Source organism: Triticum urartu, chromosome 3A (genome assembly GCF_056163025.1).
Source record: "Triticum urartu cultivar PI428250 chromosome 3A, HENAU_Tu73, whole genome shotgun sequence".
NCBI lineage: Eukaryota > Viridiplantae > Streptophyta > Magnoliopsida > Poales > Poaceae > Triticum > Triticum urartu.
This window is the reverse complement of record NC_141875.1, coordinates 49599410-49623236: the sequence shown is the minus strand read 5'-3', so window position 1 is coordinate 49623236 and position 23827 is coordinate 49599410. Positions and strand designations below refer to the sequence as shown.

Here is a 23827-nt window from a genome sequence, read left to right as displayed (position 1 = left end):
CGCGGCCAACAGCGACATGAGCGGGACGGAAGACTGGTCCATTAGCGCGTTCCAAAGACTTTTTTCTGATGGATGGGAGGAAAGGTCACCGGGCGTGAAAACACATTGCAATCTTTGAATGGTAACGTCCGAACCCGCGTCTAGCCATCGCCATCGTTATGAACCGGAACATTCCTACAGGCCTGCACATCTTCTTTGCCTACTTCTACTTGGATGGACATGCTGCCGTGCCTCTTAACCAGCGGCATTGAGAGCATCTAAACCCACATATGACAAAAATGATTCCTCGTATGTTCATGAACGCATCCGGACGTGTTCGTGGAGAGGGCCCAGTTAGCGCAACTCCAACGCCCCGACGCATTTTATCCACGCGCGTCCGTTTGAGTCGAAACGGACAGAAATAGCGGCCTAATGTGCCAATGCGCCCACGACCGATTTCCGGCCCAAATTTGGTCCAGGTCTGCATCGGCACGGACGCGCGTGATACCCACTCTTGTCCTTCCCTGGCCCGCCATACAGTGGCACATTCACCCCATTTCTCCCTCTCTCCCAAAACTCTCCCACCATCTCGCCCTCCCGTCCACTCGCCATGGCTGACGCGCCAACCCCCCCCCCGCTGTTGTCCCCGTCTGCACGGTCAACAACGTGTCCGACAAGCCCCGCTCCGTCCGCAAGAAGCGGCCCAAGAAGGAGCAGATGTAGGAGGAGCGGGCCATACAGTCGGCGAAGAGGGCTGTATCGATGAAGGTTCAGGCAGATAGATTGGAAGTCGTCGCTGCGGCCGCACAACAGAGGCCACTATGGCGGCGAATAAGGCCCTCGTCACCAAGACCACACAACAGGTTCGGGCGGGGCCGGCCGGACAACACGCCTCTAGCCGACCCCAACGCAGGAAAAGTTGACAAAAATCGTGTCCGTTTGCGGCAGCGTGTTGGAGTTGCCCTTATCCCTCATTTTGCGTCGGTGCAATCGTGTACCTCAGATTTCATACCTCAAATCTATACTACACATACAACACAAAATCTACACACTACATAGATAACCGAAAACTAGCGTATACTACTCGTCGTCAGAGATCTAGACGACCTCCATGCCGGCAGTGCCGGACGAAACGGCCTCCTGGTCCATGGCCGCCGCCCGCTACTCCATCTCCTCATCAGACCCCATGTCCATGAAGAGTGCGTCATTCGTTGCCCATGCCTTATGGAGGAAGCGGCAGTTTCCTCCACCTCCGCCTCCGAGCGAATGGAGTCGAGGATGTCCTGTTGCTCTACTGCCTCCTTCGCTTGGGTGACCTCAAACTCCGTCAACACGTCTGGCATGGCGAAGCCCGCAGCCAGAGGCATTGGATCTTCCTCGCCTTCGTCCTCTTCCTCCTCCTTCGGCCCCGCGTCCTCCATGATCGCGTCCGGTGCCTGCTCCTCCTCCGACTCTGGCGAGTCCTGAGGCAGGCTGTCTGCAATCCAAGCTTTGTGCCTAGTCCGGATCTCCTCAAGGAGCTCCAAATGCCACTCCAGAGTGAGCATGGCTTATGTGGTGATCCGTTGCCGGGCCATGACGACTGGGGGATGGCAAGCGAATTGGACGACGGCGACACGGAGGGGAGGGAGAGGGTGGAAATGGGATGGACTAGGTTTGGGTTGCCGCCGTCCGGCTTAAGTAGCTGGATTTGGCCCCTTGAGAGGCGTGCTAGAGCGGCGTTCTCACTAGACTGTTTGTGTTCTGACGTATGCCCATGTGGGTCCTTGTTCTGGCCATCACTCCGACGTGACGGACGCGCCCGAGCACGGCCGAGCCCTCCTGCCTCCTCATATCCACCCCAGATATGTGCTGGATATGATGGGGGTGGGGTAGCCAAGACGTATAGGGCCGGTATGAGGAGTCCTGCCGGGTCCGGATTTTGTGACCGATCACTGATCGGGCTATCCGTCCAGACATATAGGGGCCGTTTGAAGAGCCCGGCTGTCGATGCTCTAACATCGGTGGCCATAGAAATTCTTTCTCAGGGTCTGTTTGATTCGTACTACAATTCTAAAAATGCACGAAAATTAGAACGTCATAACCATCTGCATCCTATATAATTTTGATTTGTCTGATCATGCACAAGAAAAAAATTAAAGAGCTTTTCCTAAAAATGTAGAATGGATGTTAAAATAATACATGTCCACATTGGATACGCCATGTTGCTCGCAAAGGTCGCCATCTCCTGTTAAGTACTTCATAGTACTCCCTCCGTTTCTAAATATTTGTCTTTCTAGTCATTTCAACAAGTGACTACATACGGAGCAAAATGAGTGAATCCACACTCTAAAATATGTCTACATACATCCGTATGTAGTAGTCATTTGAAATGTCTAGAAAAATAAATATTTAGGAACGGAGGGAGTAGTAGTTGAAATCATCAACTGCGTGATTAGCACTTCCTGCGTGATTTTCTTAGAGAAAAGATCATTACAGTCCTGCTTATATAAGGAGTAGGCAGTTCAAGATAGCATCGTCCATCCAACACCAAAAGGTAGGTAGAATCAAAATACAACTCAGCCTATTCTTTAGCGCCTTCCCATCACGGCATCACCATTCCAGGTTCCTTGTCATGTTCTGAATCTTGCCTTGCGCCACCACCAATTGCTCCTTACGCTCGGCCGGCCGGAAGAAGCTCGACCGGAAGAGACGGCATCCACTGCGAAATACAAGTAATTGTTTTATAAGTTATATGCAATGGAATACTGAGTAGGGTGTTTTGGAGCTCGGCCTCCATAGAGGCCGATTTTTTTTATAAAAAATAAATAAATCAAAATTCAAACTTCTCAGTTTCAAAAAAATCTGATTATTTTTAGTACAAGTATGCAAGGACGTGATGTGTATGGGTGTAAAATTTCACGATGAAATACCTTGCAATGTGAGCTGTGCAAAAGAAACAAAATCATGGACTTTAAAGATGAATAGTGCATGTACTAAAAAGCTGCAGATTTTTTTTTGTGTAGCCCTCATTTTAACGTATTTCGTTCTGAAAATTTACACACTTGTACATCTTGTCTCTAAGTAGATGTGTATTTAAAAAAAAATAATTCTTGAAACATACAAACATGAATTTGATCATTTCAAATTCGGCCTCCATGGAAGCCGAGCTCCATTCAACATTTTCATGGAATACTAGCATTCATGTTGTTGTCAAAGACTGTAGCTTTCCTACAAGTCCAGATCAACCAAAACAAAAGCCCCCAAAATGGCTCATCCAACATCTAAATGGCGCGTCCATTTGTTTTCACTTGATAGTAATTGTCCAAATTGAAGCCTAGATGTTTTTCCTTTTTACGGGATCTTTTGGCATCCTTCACTTTTATCTAATGGAATATTTGCTTGAAGATATTGTGAATTAATTCACTTTTTGTCGTACTAGAACTAAATATCCCATCAATTGTTTTTCACTTAATGATTAGGATTTTAACAGATTGTACGCATTGTTTTTTTACTTAATCACCCTATTGGATCTAGATGTCACAATTGCTGATTTTCACTTAATTGTAATTGTCTTAGATCTAAACATCACATCCATTGTCTTTTTAGTTAATCGTAATGGTGCACCAAACTAATAGTCTAGGCTTTGCCTTTCGATGAGACATAATTTTGTGAAATTCATGATCCCCAAGGGTTCTATTGAAGAGTACTATATGTGGGAGTACTATATGTGGATTGCCTGGCCCTTTCCATCAATTCGGACTTTTTGTTGTGTTGGCTAGTGCATGAAGCTTAACAGGTTCAACCTCCAGAGCAGGATCAGTCTTGAATCCTTATCTATTCGAAGTACAAGAGCTGAGTAACTGAAAAGAAATGAGCCAAGCTGGATTGGTAGATTACTAACGAGTGACCAACAAAAGAAACATACTACTCCCTCTGTTTCACAATGTAAGTTCATTTGGCTTTGTTCTAAGCCAATCCATTTTAACTTTCACCAAGTTTATAGAAGAGACTACCAACATGTGCAACACCAAATACATATAATATAAAAATATATTTGATAATGCATCTAATAATACTAGTTTGGTGTTGCATATGTTGATACTTTCTTTTAAACGGCTGACTTGAGAGAAAACTGAAGGAACTTACACTGTGAAACAAAAGGACTACATCACAAGGATGATATAAACGTGCAACATGCCAGGTATGTGAAAATGTGGTGTATGAAAGGTAAAATATGGAACATGCAGCGTGACAACAGTAATACATATTTTGCTTCCCACAGTGAAGAATGTAGTACCAAAATATAGCACCTGGCGGGGCCATGAACTCACCTATTACGAAGATGCCGAGTGGCATTTGGACCAGAAATATACCACAAAATCTGCCACCATACATAGCAGCAAAATTTATCTACCGTTCTCTTAATTCATTTTCTTACAGTATATATTTAGAAAGGAAAATCTCAAGTTGTCAACCTGAGAACCCACAGGTTTTTCATTATAGTTTCCACATAGCGTCAGGCCACTCTAGTACCATTTCAGCTCATAGCAGGCAGTTGACGATGGGTGCCCATTTGCTCTTCTCTGCAAATAAAGCTTTTCTTCTAATTATATAAGAGGTCTAGATCGCAAGTTTGTTCTTGGAAACATATATAATCATGCATCGACCCGCAGAAGCTGATCCCACATTCATTGATTTTTTCCAGATTACAACTAGACAATTTGGTGATTCTTGACTTACCATGTGACTTCAAGCATTCACCTTTCTTTTATTCCGGTGCATGGACATGGTGTGCAGAGTGCAGAGAGTGCAGAGTGCAGAGTGCGTCATCGAAGAAGGTTGACACTGCAGGAGTAGCAAGGCTTCAAAATATATCCAGGACCACTGCAATGATAATAGCAAATATTGCCGCAGCAAATGTTGCCTTCGCAGTCCAATCGAGTACGGTGGTAGCTGCAGCGAGGCCGACACTGGTCAAGTCTGGCTTGATGGTGGCCACCGTGAGAGCAAAGCCGGACATAAAAGCTGAGGTGAATAATATGGTGCAGGCCTTGAGAGATTCAGCCTTCCCATGAAGGAACCCTCCAAAGATGGCGATGATTGCTGTAAAAGACCACATTGTGATCTTGTGCCCCATCTCTGCCTTCCACTTGAGGCGTGCCTTTTGGTAGTCACTCGGGTTGCTGTCCTGGGCTGTTGTACGGCCAACACAGTGCTCCTTGAAAATGTGGACAGCCGCCGCAAAAACCCAAGGGGCGAATGCTGCGAAGATGGAGAACTCAACTATATCGAAAGCCACTGCAAGAACTGCACAGGCTAGCAGCAAATGAATGAAGATAATCGCTAGTGACATGCATTTGATGATGCATCCCCTGACAAGGTACTGGAGATCAACATGCATTTGATGAGTCCCTGCCCCAGCAACTCCAGTGGATCTCGAAGAGTGCTTGTCAGTTAAAGATCAAAATATTTTCCTGGCTTCTATTAGACGATAGAGTTAGCACCAGAAATGACGGAAAAGATAATTCATCTATCAGACCACACATGTATCATCTGCGGATCTGCCTAGAGAACATCGAAGAAATACACATGGGTTTATTCTGGGACCGTGTCCTCGGCCCTTGGTTGTGCCCACCTGCGTGCTTAACATTTTTTTTCTTTCGATAAAGTTTGCTTAACAAATACTTCATCCACTCCAAAATACTTAAAGTTCTAGGTTTTCTTAAGTCAATAATCTTCATGTTTGACCAAGTCTATATAAAAATATATCGACATGTACAACATCAACTATATATAGTATAAAAATATATTTTATAATGAATCTAATGAAACTAGTATGATACTGTAGGTATTAGTATATTTTTCTATACTCCAACCAAGGAAGATCTAATCTTTAGCCCCGAAACAGGTCAACTAATTGACAAGCACTCTTCCAGATCCATCGGAGTTGCTGGTTTTTATGACAAATCTGATGAAACTAATATGATACTCACAAGCACTCTTCCAGATCGATTGGAGTTACCGGGGCAGGGACATCCTGTTTTAGGCGCTTATTTGGACCATCTAGCAAAATATTTTCCTAGCTGCTACTAGAACACCTACAACCGGGCGCCCCAAACCTATTTCAAATGTCCGGGCCATAGTTACCCGATTTGGTGTTCTCTGGGTTCACAATTCCGGTTCGGATTTGCCATTCGGTACTGCCTATGAATCGAGTTCGTTGGGGGTATACATCTCTAATTCGTGAATTGAGTAACCGATTCGTAAATCAGAGGACTCCAATTCATGAATCAGAGGACTTCGATTCGACCCTTGGGTTGCGCTTTTCCCCCCTTTTCTTGCCTGTTTCATAGTTTAACCAGAAAATGCATCTAGAAAAATACTAGTATTCCATTGGTCTGACTCTTCGTGCACAGGAACCTCTTAATGAGCACTTGAATCAATGGCATAAAAAAATACCGAAGTCATGGATGGAGGGAAAGTTTCCACCAAGAATTTCGGTTGGACACGTCTAGGGGTGGGCACTGTCACATCGAAAACCGAAAAACTTAACCGAATCGAACCAGATTAACCGATTTGTATGTTTATTCGATGTACGGTTGTTTGGTTTGGTGGAAACTTCGATCGCTATTTGGTGTTCAGTGTATGTTCGATTTTCTGTCATCAAAAACCATAATCACCGAAGAAGCCGATCTTATTTACGATTCCTGGTTCCCGTGAGGTCCTACGTGATTGCGAGCGCAGCTCATTTGTCCATCGGCCCAACATCCCCCGATTACTAATCATTCCCAAACGTAATCACTCCACGTTCATGAGAGCAGCTAATTGAGGAGCCCTCCTACGAAAGCCTCCCAACAATCACTTGAGGTGGGCTGAGTGACACGCTCTCAGCTATCGCTACAGTCGCTCTCTCAGTTGTCGTCACGTGTCGCGCTCTAGGCGCCCTTTCAAATTTTGTTTCTTTTGTTTTCCACATGCTTTTCGGCTTTTAGATGGTCTTTTCTGATTTTTTTCTTCAAGTTTTTGGTTTTTCATCTGTCTTTCTTAACTTTTTGACAAAAAATGATTTTTTCTCGAAAAAACATGATTTCTATTTTTCCTTCTGCAAGAGTCACGAATTTGGTTCTGTGAAAGACATGATTTTGCTTCCACAAGAGGCATGGTTTTATTTCCGCGAAAACATATTTTTTTTCCTTTCATGAGACACAGTTTTGCTTCCGCGGGAGGTATAGCCATGCTTCTCGGAAACGAAAAAAATATTTTTTTCCTTCCACGAGCTCTCGAAAATGTCTGTCGGAAGGGAAAAACGTGCTCCTGGTTCGTTTTTTTTGTCAAAAAAGTTTGTCACAGATCAGGCGCGTCCGCGGTTGTTTGAGGGGTCGAATTGGAGATACGTGGATGAAGATGCTCTAACGGCCTGGTCACAAAAAGGTGACCTAAATGGGTGCCTCAAACGAGCCTCGAATGTCCAGGCTGATCGGCACCCCTCATATTTAACCCAAATATATGGCGGATATGAGGGTGCTCGGGCGCGACTAGGCGTGTCCGCCACCCACGCTGACCCACCCGACCCCATATGTATATATATACCGGACCAAACCCCAGCCACTTCACTCCACTCCCTCCACTCTCCTCCGTCACCCAAGCTCCCGTCCGATGATCTCCGGCCTTCTCCGTCATGGCGGGCAACGTATCTTAGTCCTACACCTTCAGATCCGTCGACCCCGAGCTCATGCCACCAGAGCCTGAGGAAGAGATGACTATCCGGCTTGCGCTCCGTCGTTCCCGGGAGGAGGCCGCCCGGCGGCAGCTCTCGGACTCCTTCCGTCGGGAATTTATTGTGTCCGTTCAAATGGCGCATGGATCCGATGTAGGTGTGCCATCGCTGCCTCAATGGAGGCGGTGCAGTTCGTCTAGCGTCTGAAAGCGGCGGCGGATGCGCAACCCCTCTGTTAGCGCGCCGAGGCGATGGATGCACCATGAGTCATCCAATGTAAACAGGCACGGCGTGCTCGCCACGTGTGAAGCAGCGGGCGCGGGTGGCGGCAGCAGCCCTCATGGCGATGGATGTTACCGAGGCGGAGTCGCATTTTTTTTCCGGCGCCCTGTATGGTGCACTAGTCTGGGCGGCGGAACTGCGTCATGGTGGATGTGGCCGGCTCGTCCCAGTACGGATCCATCGTCGATCTGGTGTCCATCGACACCGACTGGGTTCCAGGCTCCGACGAGGAAGAGTAGGGCATGGGAGACGGCGACGCCTTGAGTTCTGTGAGCCGACTCGTGTCCCATGCCCTACTCTTCCTTGCTGGCGGTCGGACCAACACTCCGAGGAGCGCAGCTGGCCGCCGGACATGGACACGGCGGAGCCAGGCGATCTCCGCTTAGAATATGTTTTACGTTGCATGTAATAGTATGGATTTCAGATTTCTAATTTGAGTTATCAGGTTGTAGAATGGATTATTTAAGACGTGACTCGATCACTGTCCACAGACACGCCCACAAATATTTGAGGGACCGGATTTGCCAAATCCAACTATAAATGCTCTTACATGACAAAGTCAGCGTCAGGAATCTATTGGGAAGGAGAAAATATCGTCTACCAGACAACTCATGTATCATGTGCCAGACAACTCATGTATCATGTGCCTAGAGAACACTGAAGACACATAGTTCATTTATTCTGGACTGTGTCTCGGCCATTGGTTGTGTCTGCCTGCGTGCTCAATATATTTTTATCGATATAAAGCTTTCTTAACAAATATTTTCTCCACTACAAAATACTTGAAGTTCTAGGTTTGTCTAAAGTGAAACATCTTATGTTTGACCAAGTCTACAGAAAAATTTATCAACATCTACAACATCAACTGTATATACTAGTATTTTACGATGAATCTAATGAGCTAATGTAAGATATTAGTAAAAAAATTATACTCCAACCAAGGAAGATCAAATCTTTAGCCCGCACCGTCCCCTCTTTTCTTCTTAAGGTCATCGTGGTCGATTACGTGGAGTCCGCAGACTGATACGAACAGAAGTGTGTCACTTCACGTGGGCGGGAGAGTTTGTTTAGATGCAGGACGTGGGCAAGACCACTATTTAAGACATTATGTATAACTATATGATCCAGGAACAAATTGCTGCATCTAAACGTATCAATCCATCCCATTATCACATGAACGCATAATTCAGCAGCGGAGTAGAATAAAATTTCAATTATATAGTCAATTACTAGATGGTCAAACTGAAAAAAGATACTCCCTCCGTTCACTTTTGTAAGACCTTTTAGACATTTAAGACAGCACCTAAAACAGTTCAATTTCAGCTGTCCTAAATGACTTACAAAAATGAACAAAAGGAGTATATGAGTTTCTTTAGCAACACAGTACAAACACATTGGCTCATATTAACACTCACTCCTATTAATGCACACATGCACACACCACTAGTTTGATCATCTTCGAGACTGAGCCGCCAATTTTTTATTTTTGCCTTAGGCCTACACCTTCCCTTCTAGCAAGTCGGAGGGCTGGCTATGGTGCTTGTCCTGACGATGATGGGATTGATTACGTGATGAAGCCTTGTCGCAAGAGTAGGACAAGATTGCAATCTAGGTCTTGCGTCTGGGGTCCTTATTGCAAAGTTCAAGGACCTAGTTCTAAATTATCTTTTCTTATGGATCCTTCTATCAGTTATACCGTGACTCTGGGCCCTTTCTTGTTCAAAAAAATAAATGAAAAATGATATAAATTGCTGAGAAGGGATTCCTATAATAATCCTCTCTAACACTAAGCTCTCTAGTTTTAAAGAGCTCACATTCAATTGAGGTCTCCAATTTGAATTGGATCACCTGATTTTTGACTGGGTCAACAATTTCTCAAAACTCTCATTCGATTCATTTATACTAGACATTGTGCTTCCTAATTTCTAAGGCATCACAATTAATTCGTGTATTAAATTTAAAATTGGGTCATCTGATTTTGATCGGGTCAACAATTTCTGAAGCTCTCCCATTCAATTATTTTAATCCATTATGTTCCCTAATTTTGAAACTTTTTTATTCAATTGAGGTATTCAATTTTGGATTTGGTTTATGATTTTGACCGGACCAATGATTTTTCAAATCAATCTGCAGCAACAGACCTTTAAAAACATATCAATCTAGCACACACTCCCACCAACAAGAAAAAAGAAGCGCCACCATGTGATATTATAGCACCCATATTGTACATGCAATCACCAACACAGAAATTTCCCCACATCAACCTACTTTAGTTAGCGGATAACATAGAATTACACCACAAAAGGCCCATCAAATCACTGCATTACAAATAAAACTAAAACACACTCTATAATCTCTCCACCAGCCAAATTAAATATTCCATCGGTTTCAAAATATACGTGCTATTGGTTTTTAGAAAGTCAAATTTATGTAACTTTGACCAAGTTCATAGACAAAATATAGACATCCATAATATTAAAAAAAAAAGTAAGTATGGAAATTTCATTTCACGATGAATCTAAAAATAGCGATTTGATACTATGGATTTTGATATGTTTCTCTACGAATTTGATCAAACTTAAAAGGTTCTACTTTTCAGAAAACTATTACACCTAATATTTTGAAACAGAGCGATTACTTTTTAGAAAATCCAACAACACCAACGGCGCTGCGCCAAACACTTGTAGTATATATCATGGGCCATGTGGATTGCAAGAAGGAGAAAACTCGCAAGAGATGGCAGGAGGAGCAGAACGGAAAGTGGATCCTAGGAGCCCGGCGTGTGGTCTGTCAAGGTGGAGGGAGTGGGAGGATGCGCGACGCCGGGGAGATGTGCCATTTAAAAAACTACAGGTTGTGATGGCCACGGCTGAGCTACCCCGCGCCCGGCGGCGCTCCGGCGGGCGCATCGTCCTGATCCTCTCATGCCCAGTCGTAGCCTACGGATTATTTTATTTTTAGGTGGGTCTACGGACGTGGGATTACGTGGGTATGTATGACGTTGGACGGCCAAGGAATTCGACAAAATTTTGATGCTGATGCTCAGCTACAGGGGATTGGGTTAGAAGCGACGGGGAGGACCACACTCCCGGCTGCTCGTTGGGTTTACAATTTTTTTAATCAGTCGCAATCTAGCTTTTCTTTATATAATCTGTCCCAATCTATCTTTTGTTACTCAATATATACCTTGTTTGAGAGGGACTAATTAAGAGGGGTGCCCCGCAGGAAGCACCACGAGGTGTGCGTGACACGTGGAGAGGTTTGAGGGAGCGGCGTGCGGAGTGCCTGGGACAAAAAAAAAGCGACATCTTTTTTCACCTGGTGTTTTCTTCTCTTTCAGGTTGTTTTCTCTTCTTCTTTTTTTCCTTCTGGCTTTTCTCTGGTTTTTTCCCTTATAGTTTTCTTAGGCTGTCACGTGTATGTACCGCTCATTGTGTACTCACTAACCGTGTGGGAGTATAGGTGCACCGTGTGGAGAATCCAAATGTGATATGGGGAATACATATGTTGCTTTCCCTCGTAAAGAAAAAGAATACAAGTTGCTTTGCGGTGGGTACATGTTGTGCAACGCATGGAGTACAGGTGAGTTGTGTTGGAAATATGAGCAAATTACTACAAGATTTAATCCGAATAAACAGAAGATAAATCATGACCACAGCAGCAGAGATTAAACTAATCATGCGAACTAGCATAGCAGATGAACATATCACATCTAGGGCACATACTAAAAGCATGAATTCTACCACGATCTCGAACAGGAAGGATAGAATCACATACGGTGCAGCGGGTGCAGCACCGCCGGCATTGACGTTGTCACCCATGTTGTCGAGGACGAGGTTGCCGAGGTCGGGGAAGAAGTCGTCGTTCGCGAAGTCGTCGCTGCCAGCAGTCGCGCGAGTGCGCTCCCCAAAAACCTGATCGTCCCTCTCCCGTACAGGATCACGAGAGGCGGGGTTCCGGAGGCCTGCTGTCCCTTCTCGCGGTGCACGCCGGAAGGAGGGATGGAGAAGACTTGCTTAGCGGCGCAATGATCTGGAACGGTGGTGAGAAACCATACAAAGCGGCGGCGGCTAGGGTAGACGTCTGCCTGACTATATAGTGCGGGCCGGGTAGGTCGTGGGAGTAAACCCCACGTCCGAGTCATCACGATCCAAAAGAATCGAAAACGGTTCAGTAATTAACGCGTCCGTTAATTATTAATTAATGACTCATTAATTTTCTCATGCAGCAAAAATATAGACAACGTGCATAGCTCTGTCCTCGGCTCGGCTCAATCCCGCAACCCGCGGCGCGTCATGACGAGCGAGGAGGAGGAGCGCGCGTGTAGGTCTCCTCTTCTCATGCTCATACAAGTGGTAGAAGAGCTCACCTTATAAAAAGGTGCAACTCTCTCTCAACTTTCGGGGTGGGACTAAACTTTAGCCTCACTCACTCCACTCACATGTGTGCATGAATGGGCCAAGAGAATTTCAGAATTTTAGTTGGGCTTTGGGCCAAAGGCCTACTAGCAAAATTCCAACAAGTTGCAGGTGGAGTACGGACTGGGCTATGCAGGGAGTACAAGTTATGCTACACGAGGAGTGCAAGTGCGCTGTGGGGAAGGACATGTTTCATTCGCAAAAAAAATAGGACATGTTTCCTCACACGGGAAGTACACGTTACACATAGGTGGCACCGCATGAGGAGTACAAGTTACACTACGCGAGAGTACATTATGTTATAGAGGAAGTACAAAGCTTCATTGTTCTAAGTACAAGTTACATCCAAAAAAGAGTTCAACGAAACCTATGAACATGTGATCAACTTTCAGAGATATAGCCACGAGTAACAAAGGTGAAAACGTTCATAATTTGGACACTCGCATCAAGAGATATTTTCATTTGAAATTTGGATCTCAAAGTAAAGCACGTACAGTGCCCTCTCACCCTTCCGCATGAGTGAAAAATAATAATCAAAACTCTCTGGTGGCAACAAGTGTCACACACGAGTTGCGCCACATGTGGCACCAAAGGTGCTTGAAATAACATTCACAAAAGGTACCCCTCAACTAGTGATTTCGATCTTGTTTTTTATGAGAAGCGATCACATGATGTACACTCTTTGTGTTCCGAATAATTCTCAAGTGCTATATCTGTTTCAAATAATGGAGCATTAATTAGGGTTGCCATAAATTTAAACTTGTTCTAAGGGAATTTACTGTCGTAGATGTTGGTATTCTCTTGTATCTCCTTTATAAATTTGGTCAAATTTATAAGAATCATTACTGGTGACACAACCATATCAAAGTAAGTACGATCTTATTCTGAATCAATGTGAGTAGTATGTTGTTGGAAATATGCCCTAGAGGCAATAATAAATTAGTTATTATTATATTTCCTTGTTCATGATAATCGTTTATTATCCATGCTAGAATTGTATTGATAGGAAACTCAGATACATGTGTGGATACATAGACAACACCATGTCCCTAATAAGCCTCTAGTTGACTGGCTCGTTGATCAATAGATGGTTACGGTTTCCTGACCATGGACATTGGATGTCATTGATAACGGGATCACATCATTAGGAGAATGATGTGATGGACAAGACCCAATCCTAAGCCTAGCACAAAGATCATGTAGTTCGTATGCTAAAGCTTTTCTAATGTCAAGTATCATTTCCTTAGACCATGAGATTGTGCAACTCCCGGATACCGTAGGAGTGCTTTGGGTGTGCCAAACGTCACAACGTAACTGGGTGGCTATAAAGGTACACTACGGGTATCTCCGAAAGTGTCTGTTGGGTTGGCACGAATCGAGACTGGGATTTGTCACTCCGTGTAAACGGAGAGGTATCTCTGGGCCCACTCGGTAGGACATCATCATAATGTGCACAATGTGATCAAGGAGTTGATCACGGGATGATGTGTTACGGAACGAGTAAAGAGACTTACCAGTAACGAGATTGAACAAGGTATCGGGATACCGACGATCGAATCTCGGGCAAGTATCGTACCGCTAGACAAAGGGAATTGTATACGGGATTGATTAAGTCCTTGACATCGTGGTTCATCCGATGAGATCATCGTGGAACATGTGGGAGCCAACATGGGTATCCAGATCCCGCTATTGGTTATTGACCGGAGAACGTCTCGGTCATGTCTGCATGTCTCCCGAACCCGTAGGGTCTACACACTTAAGGTTCGATGACGCTAGAGTTATAAAGGAAGCTTGTATGTGGTTACCGAATGTTGTTCGGAGTCCCGGATGAGATCCCGGACGTCAAGAAGAGTTCCGGAATGGTCCGGAGGTAAAGATTTATATATGGGAAGTCCTGTTTTGGTCACCGGACAAGTTTCGGGGTCACCGGTATTGTACCGGGACCACCGGAAGGGTCCCGGGGTCCACCGGGTGGGGCCACCTGCCCCGGGGGCCACATGGGCTGTAGGGGGTGCGCCTTGGCCTACATGGGCCAAGGGCACCAGCCCCAAGAGGCCCATGCGCCAAGAATCAAGGGAAAGGAAGAGTCCTTGAGGGGGAAGGCACCTCCGAGGTGCCTTGGGGAGGAGGGACTCCTCCTAGCCGCACCCTTCCTTGGAGGAAGGGCCAAGGCTGCGCCTCCCCCCCTCTCCCTTGCCCCTATATATATGTGGGGGGTGGGAGGGCAGCCATACCAATGTTCTGGTGCAGCCCTCCCCTTCTCCCAAGTCCTTCTCCTCTCCCGTGGTGCTTGGCGAAGCCCTGCAGGATTGCCACGCTCCTCCATCACCACCACGCCGTTGTGCTGCTGCTGGATGGAGTCTTCCTCAACCTCTCCCTCTCTCCTTGCTGGATCAAGGCATGGGAGACATCGTCGGGCTGTACGTGTGTTGAACGCGGAGGTGCCGTCCGTTCGGCACTAGGATATCCGGTGATTTGGATCACGACGAGTACGACTCCATCAACCCCGTTCTCTTGAACGCTTCCGCTTAGCGATCTACAAGGGTATGTAGATGCACTCTCCTTCCCCTCGTTGCTGGTATCTCCATAGATAGATCTTGGTGACACGTAGGAAAATTTTGAATTTCTGCTACGTTCCCCAACAGTGGCATCATGAGCTAGGTCTATGCGTAGTTTATATGCACGAGTAGAACACAAAGTAGTTGTGGGCGTTGATTTTGTTCAATATGCTTGCCGTTACTAGTCTTATCTTGATTCGGCGGCATCGTGGGATGAAGCAGCCCGGACCGACCTTACACGTACTCTTACGTGAGACTGGTTCCACCGACTGACATGCACTAGTTGCATAAGGTGGCTAGCGGGTGTCTGTCTCTCCCACTTTAGTCGGATCGGATTCGATGAAAAGGGTCCTTATGAAGGGTAAATAGCAATTGGCATATCACGTTGTGGTCTTTGCGTAGGTAAGAAACGTGCTTGCTAGAAACCCATAGCAGCCACGTAAAACATGCAAACAACAATTAGAGGACGTCTAACTTGTTTTTGCAGGGTATGCTATGTGATGTGATATGGCCAAAAGGATGTGATGAATGATATATGTGATGTATGAGATTGATCATGTTCTTGTAATAGGAATCACGACTTGCATGTCGATGAGTATGACAACCGGCAGGAGCCATAGGAGTTGTCTTAATTTATTTATGACCTGTGTGTCAGCATAAACGTCATGTAATTACTTTACTTTATTGCTAACCGTTAGCTGTAGTAGTAGAAGTAATAGATGACGTGACAACTTCATGAAGACACGATTATGGAGATCATGATGATGGAGATCATGGTGTCATGCCGGTGACGATGATGATCATGGAGCCCCGAAGATGGAGATCAAAAGGAGCAAAGTGACATTGGCCATATCATGTCACTATTTGATTGCATGTGATGTTTATCATGTTTATACATCTTATTTGCTTAGAACGACGGTAGTAAATAAGATGATCCCTCATTAAAATTTCAAGAAAGTGTTCCCCCTAACTGTGCACCGTTGCGACAGTTCGTTGTTTCAATGCACCACGTGATGATCGGGTGTTTGATTCAGACGTTCACATACAACGGGGGTAAGACAGATTTACACACGCGAAACACTTAGGTTGACTTGACGAGCCTAGCATGTATACAGACATGGCCTCGGAACACAGAAGACCGAAAGGTCGAGCATGAGTCGTATGGTAGATACGATCAACATGAAGATGTTCGCCGATGTTGACTAGACCGTCTCACGTGATGATCGGACACGGCCTAGTTGACTCGGATCATGTAATCACTTAGATGACTAGAGGGATGTCTATCTGAGTGGGAGTTCATAAGATGAACTTAATTATCCTGAACATAGTCAAAAGGTCTTCGCAAATTATGTCGTAGCTCGCGCTTCAGTTCTACTGTTTAGATATGTTCCTAGAGAAAATTTAGTTGAAAGTTGATAGTAACACTTATGCGGACTAGGTCCGTAAACTGATGATTGTCCTCATTGCTTCATAGAAGGCTTATGTCCTTAATGCACCGCTCAGTGTGCAGAACCTCGAACATCGTCTGTAGATGTTGCGAACATCTGACATACACGTTTTGATAACTACATGATAGTTCAGTTAAACGGTTTAGAATTGAGGCACCAAAGATGTTTTGAAACGTCGCAAAACATATGAGATGTTTTGAGGGCTGAAATTGGGATTTCAGGCTCGTGCCCACGTCAAGAGGTATAAGACCTCCGACGATTTTCTTAGCCTACAAACTAAGGAGAAAAGCTCAATTGTTGAGCTTGTGCTCAGATTGTTTGAGTACAACAATCATTTGAATCGAGTGGGAGTTGATCTTCCAGATGAGATAGTGATGTTTCTTCGAAGACATTACCACCAAGCTGCTAGAGCTTCGTGATGAACTATAATATATCAGGGACATATATGATGATCCTTGAGATATTCGCGATGTTTGACACCACAAAAGTAGAAATCAAGAAGGAGCATCAATTGTTGATGGTTGGTGAAACCACTAGTTTCAAGAAGGGCAAGGGCAAAAGGGATACTTCATGAAACGGCAATTCAGCTGCTGCTCTAGTGAAGAAACCCAAGGTTGAACCCAAACCCGAGACTAAGTGCTTCTGTAATAAGGGGAACAACCACTGGAGCAGAATTACCCTAGATATTTGGTAGATTAGAAGGCTGGCAAGGTCGATAGAAGTATATTGGATATACATTGTGTTGATGTGTACTTTACTAGTACTCCTAGTAGCACCAGGGTATTAGATACCGGTTCGGTTACTAAGTGTTAGTAACTCGAAACAAAAGCTACGGAATAAACGGAGACTAGCTAAAGGTGAGATGACGATATGTGTTGGAAGTATTTCCAAGGTTGATCAAATATCGTACGCTCCCTCTGCCATCGAGATTGGTGTTAAACCTAAATAATTGTTATTTGGTGTTTGCGTTGAGCATAGACGTGATTGGATTATGTCTATCGCAATACGGTTATTCATTTAAGGAGAATAATGGTTAATCTGTTTATTTGAATAATACCTTCAATGGTCTTGCACCTAAAATGAATGGTTTATTGAATCTCGATCGTAGTGATACACATGTTCATGCCAAAAGATATAAGATAGTACCACCTACTTGTGGCACTGCCACGTAAGTCATATCGGTATAAAACGCATGAAGAAGCTCCATGTTGATGGATCTTTGGGCTCACTCATTTTTGAAAAGTTTGAGACATGCGAACCATGTCTATTGGTGTATATGCATGAAGAAACTCCATGCAAATGGACCGTTTGGACTCACTTGATTTTGAATCACTTGAGACATGCAAATCATACCACATGGGCAAGATGACTGAAAGCCTCGGTTTCAGTAAAATGGAACTAGAAAGCAACTTGTTGGAAGTAATACATTTTTGATGTGTGCAGTCCAATGAGTGTTGAGGCGTGTAGTGGATATCGTTATGTTCTTACTTCACAGATGATTTGAGTAGATGTTGAGTATATTTACTTGATGAATCACGAGTCTGAATTATTGAAGGGTTCAAGTAATTTCAGGGTGAAGTTGAAAGATCGTCGTGACAAGAGGATAAAAGATCTATGATATGATCATAGAGATGAATATCTGAATTACGAGTTTGGCACAGAATTAAGACATTGTGGAAATTGTTTCAAAACTAATACAGCCTGGAACACCATAGTGTGATGGTGTGTCCGAACATCATAACTGCACCCTATTGGATATGATGCATACCATGATGTCTCTTATCGAATTACCACAATAGTTTATGGGTTAGGCATTAGAGACAACCACATTCACTTAAAATAGGGCACCACGTAATTCCGATGAGATGACACCGTATGAACTATGGTTTAGAGAAACCTAAGTTGTCATTTCTTAAAAGTTTGGGGCTGCGACGCTTATGTGAAAAAGTTTCAGGCTGATAAGCTCGAACCCAAAGCGGATAAATGCATCTTCATAGGACACCCAAAACAGTTGGGTATACCTCCTGTCTCAGATTCGAAAGCAATAAGGGATTGTTTCTAGAATTGGGTCCTTTCTCGAGGAAAAGTTTCTCTCGAAAGAATTGAGTGGGAGGATGGTGGAGACTTGATGAGGTTATTAAACCGTCTCTTCAACTAGTGTGTAGCAGGGCACAAAGAGTTGTTCCTGTGGCACCTACACCAATTGAAGTGGAAGCTTATGATAGCGATCATGAAACTTCAGATCAAGGCACTCCCAAACCTCGTAGGATGACAAGGAAGCGTACTACTTCAGAATGGTACGTAGTCCTGTCTTGGAAGTCATGTTGCTAGACAACAATGAACCTATGAGCTATGGAGAAGCGATGGTGGGCCCGGATTCCGATAAATGGCTCGAGGCCATAAAATCCGAGAGAGGATCCATGTATGAAAACAAAGTGTAGACTTTGGCAGAACGGCTCGATGGTCGTAAGGCTGTTAGGTACATATGGATTTTAAAAGAAAGACGGACAATGATGGTAAATGTCACCATTAAGAAAGCTCGACTTGTCGTTAAGAAGTTTCCCGACAAGTTCAAGGAGTTGACTACGGTGAGACTTTCTCACTCGTAGCGATGCTAAGAGTCTGTTGAAATTATATTAGCGATTACTGCATTATTTATGGAATCTTGCAGATAGGATGTCAAAACATTGTTTCCTCGATGATTTTCTTGAGGAAAGGTTGTATGTGATACAACCGGAAGGTTTTATCAATCCTGAAAGATGCTAATAAGTATGCAAAAGCTCCAGCAGTCCTTCTAAGGACTGGAGTAAGCATCTCAGAGTTGGAATGTATGCTTTGATGAGATGATCAAAGATTTTGGTGTGTACAAAGTTTATGAGAAACTTGTATTTCCAAAGAAGTGAGTGGGAGCACTATAGAATTTCTGATGAGTATATGTTGTTGACATATTGTTGATCAGAAATGACGTAGAATTTCTGGAAAGCATATAGGGTTATTTGGAAAGTGTTTTTTCAATGGAAAGCCTGGATTAAGCTACTTGAGCATTGAGCATCAAGATCTATAAGGATAGATCAAAACGCTTAATGGTACTTTCAAATGAGCACATACCTTGACATGATCTTGAAGGTGTTCAAGATGGATCAGTCAAAGAAGGAGTTCTTGCCTGAGTTGTAAGGTATGAAGTTAAGACTTAAAGCTCGACCATGGCAGAATAGAGAGAAAGGACGAAGGTCGTCCCCTATACTTAAGACGTAGGCTCTACAGTATGCTATGCTGTGTACCGCACCTGAAGTGTGCCTTGCCATGAGTCAGTCAAGGGGTACAAGAGTGATCCAAGAATGGATCATAGGACAACAGTCAAAGTTATCCTTAGTAACTAGTGGACTAAGGAATTTTCTCGATTATGGAGGTGGTAAAAGAGTTCGTCGTAAAGGGTTACGTCGATGCAAGCTTAACACCTATCCGGATAGCTCTGAGTAGAGATACCGGATACGTATAATGGAGCAACAATTTAGAATAGCTCCAAGTAGAATAGTTATTTGGAATAGCTCCAAATAGAACGTGGTAGCTACATCTAGGAGATGACATAGAGATTTGCGAAGTACACACGGATCTGAAAGATTCAGACCCGTTGACTATAACATCTCTCACAAGCATAACATGATCAAACCCAGAACTCATCGAGTGTTAATCACATGGTAATGTGAACTAGATTATTGACTCTAGTAAACTCTTTGGGTGTTAGTCACATGGGGATGTGACCTTGAGTGTTAATCACATATCGATGTGAACTGGATTATTGACTCTAGTGCAAGTGGGAGACTGTTGGAAATATGCCCTAGAGGCAATAATAAATTAGTTATTATTATATTTCCTTGTTCATGATAATCGTTTATTATCCATGCTAGAATTGTATTGATAGGAAACTCAGATACATGTGTGGATACATAGACAACACCATGTCCCTAATAAGCCTCTAGTTGACTGGCTCGTTGATCAATAGATGGTTACGGTTTCCTGACCATGGACATTGGATGTCATTGATAACGGGATCACATCATTAGGAGAATGATGTGATGGACAAGACCCAATCCTAAGCCTAGCACAAAGATCATGTAGTTCGTATGCTAAAGCTTTTCTAATGTCGAGTATCATTTCCTTAGACCATGAGATTGTGCAACTCCCGGATACCGTAGGAGTGCTTTGGGTGTGCCAAACATCACAACGTAACTGGGTGGCTATAAAGGTACACTACGAGTATCTCCGAAAGTGTCTGTTGGGTTGGCACGAATCGAGACTGGGATTTGTCACTCCGTGTAAACGGAGAGGTATCTCTGGGCCCACTCGGTAGGACATCATCATAATGTGCACAATGTGATCAAGGAGTTGATCACGGGATGATGTGTTACGGAACGAGTAAAGAGACTTGCCGGTAACGAGATTGAACAAGGTATCGGGATACCGACGATCGAATCTCGGGCAAGTATCGTACCGCTAGACAAAGGGAATTGTATACGGGATTGATTAAGTCCTTGACATCGTGGTTCATCCGATGAGATCATCGTGGAACATGTGGGAGCCAACATGGGTATCCAGATCCCGCTGTTGGTTATTGACCGGAGAACGTCTCGGTCATGTCTGCATGTCTCCCGAACCCGTAGGGTCTACACACTTAAGGTTCGATGACGCTAGGGTTATAAAGGAAGCTTGTATGTGGTTATCGAATGTTGTTCGGAGTCCCGTATGAGATCCCGGACGTCACGAGGAGTTCCGGAATGGTCCGGAGGTAAAGATTTATATATGGGAAGTCCTGTTGTGGTCACCGGACAAGTTTCGGGGTCACCGGTATTGTACCGGGACCACCGGAAGGGTCCCGGGGTCCACCGGGTGGGGCCACCTGCCCCGGGGGCCACATGGGCTGTAGGGGGTGCGCCTTGGCCTACATGGGCCAAGGGCACCAGCCCCAAGAGGCCCATGCGCCAAGAATCAAGGGAAAGGAAGAGTCCTTGAGGGGGAAGGCACCTCCGAGGTGCCTTTGGGGAGGAGGGACTCCTCCTAGCCGCACCCTTCCTTGGAGGAAGGGCCAAGGCTGCGCCTCCCCCCCTCTCCCTTGCCCCTATATATATGTGGGGGGTGGGAGGGCAGCCATACCAATGTTCTGGTGCAACCCTCCCCTTCTCCCAAGTCCTTCTCCTCTCCCGTGGTGCTTGGCGAAGCCCTGCAGGATTGCCACGCTCCTCCATCACCACCACGCCGTTGTGCTGCTGCTGGATGGAGTCTTCCTCAACCTCTCCCTCTCTCCTTGCTGGATCAAGACATGGGAGACATCGTCGGGCTGTACGTGTGTTGAACGCGGAGGTGCCGTCCGTTCGGCACTAGGATATCCGGTGATTTGGATCACGACGAGTACGACTCCATCAACCCCGTTCTCTTGAACGCTTCCGCTTAGCGATCTACAAGGGTATGTAGATGCACTCTCCTTCCCCTCGTTGCTGGTATCTCCATAGATAGATCTTGGTGACACGTAGGAAAATTTTGAATTTCTGCTACGTTCCCCAACATATGTATATATAATTCCTTTGTGCAATAATTCCTTTAGACCATGCTAGACAAGAATGAAGAACAAAAAATAGGAACCACTCTACCAATATTTTTACAATAGCTACCGACAGTTTGTTTGACTTTGACCATTGACTTAAAAGTATGCTTTGTCAACTATCGAGTAGACAAAAACTATGTTTTGTCCTTACTCCATAACCAATCACGGAAAGTGGACAACAGCCATATGCCATGACACAATAAACCATGCAAGTTATTTTTAACACATAAACTATGCAAGTTTCCCGCAAAAAAAACTATGCAAGTTGATACTTGAAAAGGACAGAAAAGATATCTGCTGTAGTAAGATATAGACGTGTCCGCTTTGCGAAAATTTTGGATCATTGCATGAATGGAAGAGTCAAAATACAATGGACCGATGCTGTTTCGTGTGCTTACCGGAGCCAGGGTCCTTGACGGCGGCGACGGCGGTTGCGCTGCTCCGCCCTTCTTGTCCATGTTCAGTGTTGGCGGCAAAGCTGCAAATTTAAGCGACAACAGAACCCAAAACGGAGGTGCGAACTAAGCTGCAGATAAATATATAGCTTAAAACGAATAGTAGCAAAGCATAGAGATGATATCCATGGTGCTCACCTTCCACATCGACGTCGAGCTGGTTAGCGCGCACGAGTCGTGAGGTTTGGGTTTTGCATTCCTCTGCCATGGCCACGATCGTTCGTGATCTCCTCCCTGCCTCCTGTCTAGTCCCCCCCTCTGCAATTAGCAGAATTGTACCATCCCTTTTAGCATTTTTTGAAGAAATATTCAATTATAACTTCATAAGCAGACCCGCAAAGACACGTAATTTAATCTGCAGGGGTTAATTTGATATAGTTGCCTCCAGGCACTGCTTTCGGTGCACCAGTTAGGCTGAGAGAGAAGAATTTTTGATTTTTTAGGGAAGAAGAGGAAGAAGCAGCAGCAGGGGAGAGAGAGAGAGAGAGAGAGAGAGAGAGAGAGAGAGAGAGAGAGAGAGAGAGAGATTGTCCATTGACTTGGCGTAACAAAATTTAGTATCAACCTAAGTTAATCACAAATTTGGAATCCATTGGTGATTTGCAGAAATCAAATCCACAAGATGCATGATACAAGCAGCACAAACGACGGAAGATAGCCGAGGCAAGAAGGCTTTAATAAGAATTTGGCCATGAGAGACCTTAAGTATTGCAAAAGAAGGGGCCTGCTGATAAAGCTGGGCGGCGAGGCGATGAAAGAACTAGATCTCTTCCTGTTTAGGACTAGCACTACCATACTAGGACTGGAGCAGGAAACCCTTGTCCTACCATACTAATTAGCCCTACCCTCTTAAATTCTTCCAAGTAGCAAATCCAGATAGAGGAGAACGCAACTCCAAGACTCATACCAAGAAAGAAGCAACCCTCGATCGAGTGAGATCCACGATCATGCACGAACTAGGAAAGAGAGGGTATGAATCAATTTGAAACAAACAAAAGAACGGACAGAGAAAGAAGAAGGCCTTTATCTACCCAAATCAGGGGGAAAGGGGAAAGAAACATGATCCCTCCCACCTGATCGCCTAGCTTGGCGCTGGAATGGATCGCGGATTCGGGAACGCAGGCTCTTCGACGAGTTATGAGAGCTGGAGCTGTGGAGGGGTGAACACAAGGGGAGGAAATAGAGCGTGTGCAATGTCTATGTGTATATGCTATGATGACGTGGCAACTAGACTTAGTTTCTCGGCGTCCGAGTGTGAACTGCGGGGTGCCAATGCTCTACTCTTCTCTCCCCTGTTATCCCCTCTCAATCATCACACATGTTGGAACAAGTCTCATGGCGCTGGGGTCATCGGTAAGTAAACATCCCAGAGATATGGAACCGAGAGGG

General features: G+C 44.8%; 1 protein-coding gene and 1 long non-coding RNA gene across 2 annotated transcripts; both read right to left on the bottom strand.

Moving 5' to 3' along the window:
• Positions 1–2410: 2410 nt before the first annotated feature.
• On the bottom strand, positions 2411–23751 carry LOC147978414 (uncharacterized). Its single transcript, XR_015618092.1, has 4 exons — positions 23512–23751; positions 22577–22696; positions 22382–22461; positions 2411–2680 (listed from the first exon to the last, which is right to left on the bottom strand). It is a non-coding gene; the product is annotated as an uncharacterized LOC147978414 (long non-coding RNA).
• On the bottom strand, positions 3850–5362 carry LOC125546616 (uncharacterized). The gene has a single exon (XM_048710804.2). The coding sequence runs from the start codon at positions 5360–5362 to the stop codon at positions 4826–4828; it is 537 nt and encodes a 178-aa protein (XP_048566761.1). The 3' UTR covers positions 3850–4825.
• Positions 23752–23827: the final 76 nt, after the last annotated feature.

What these genes read in the sequence shown, in the direction of transcription:
- LOC125546616 (XM_048710804.2), bottom strand. Translation starts at nt 5,362, where the DNA reads ATGCATGTTGATCTCCAGTACCTTGTCAGGGGATGCATCATCAAATGC.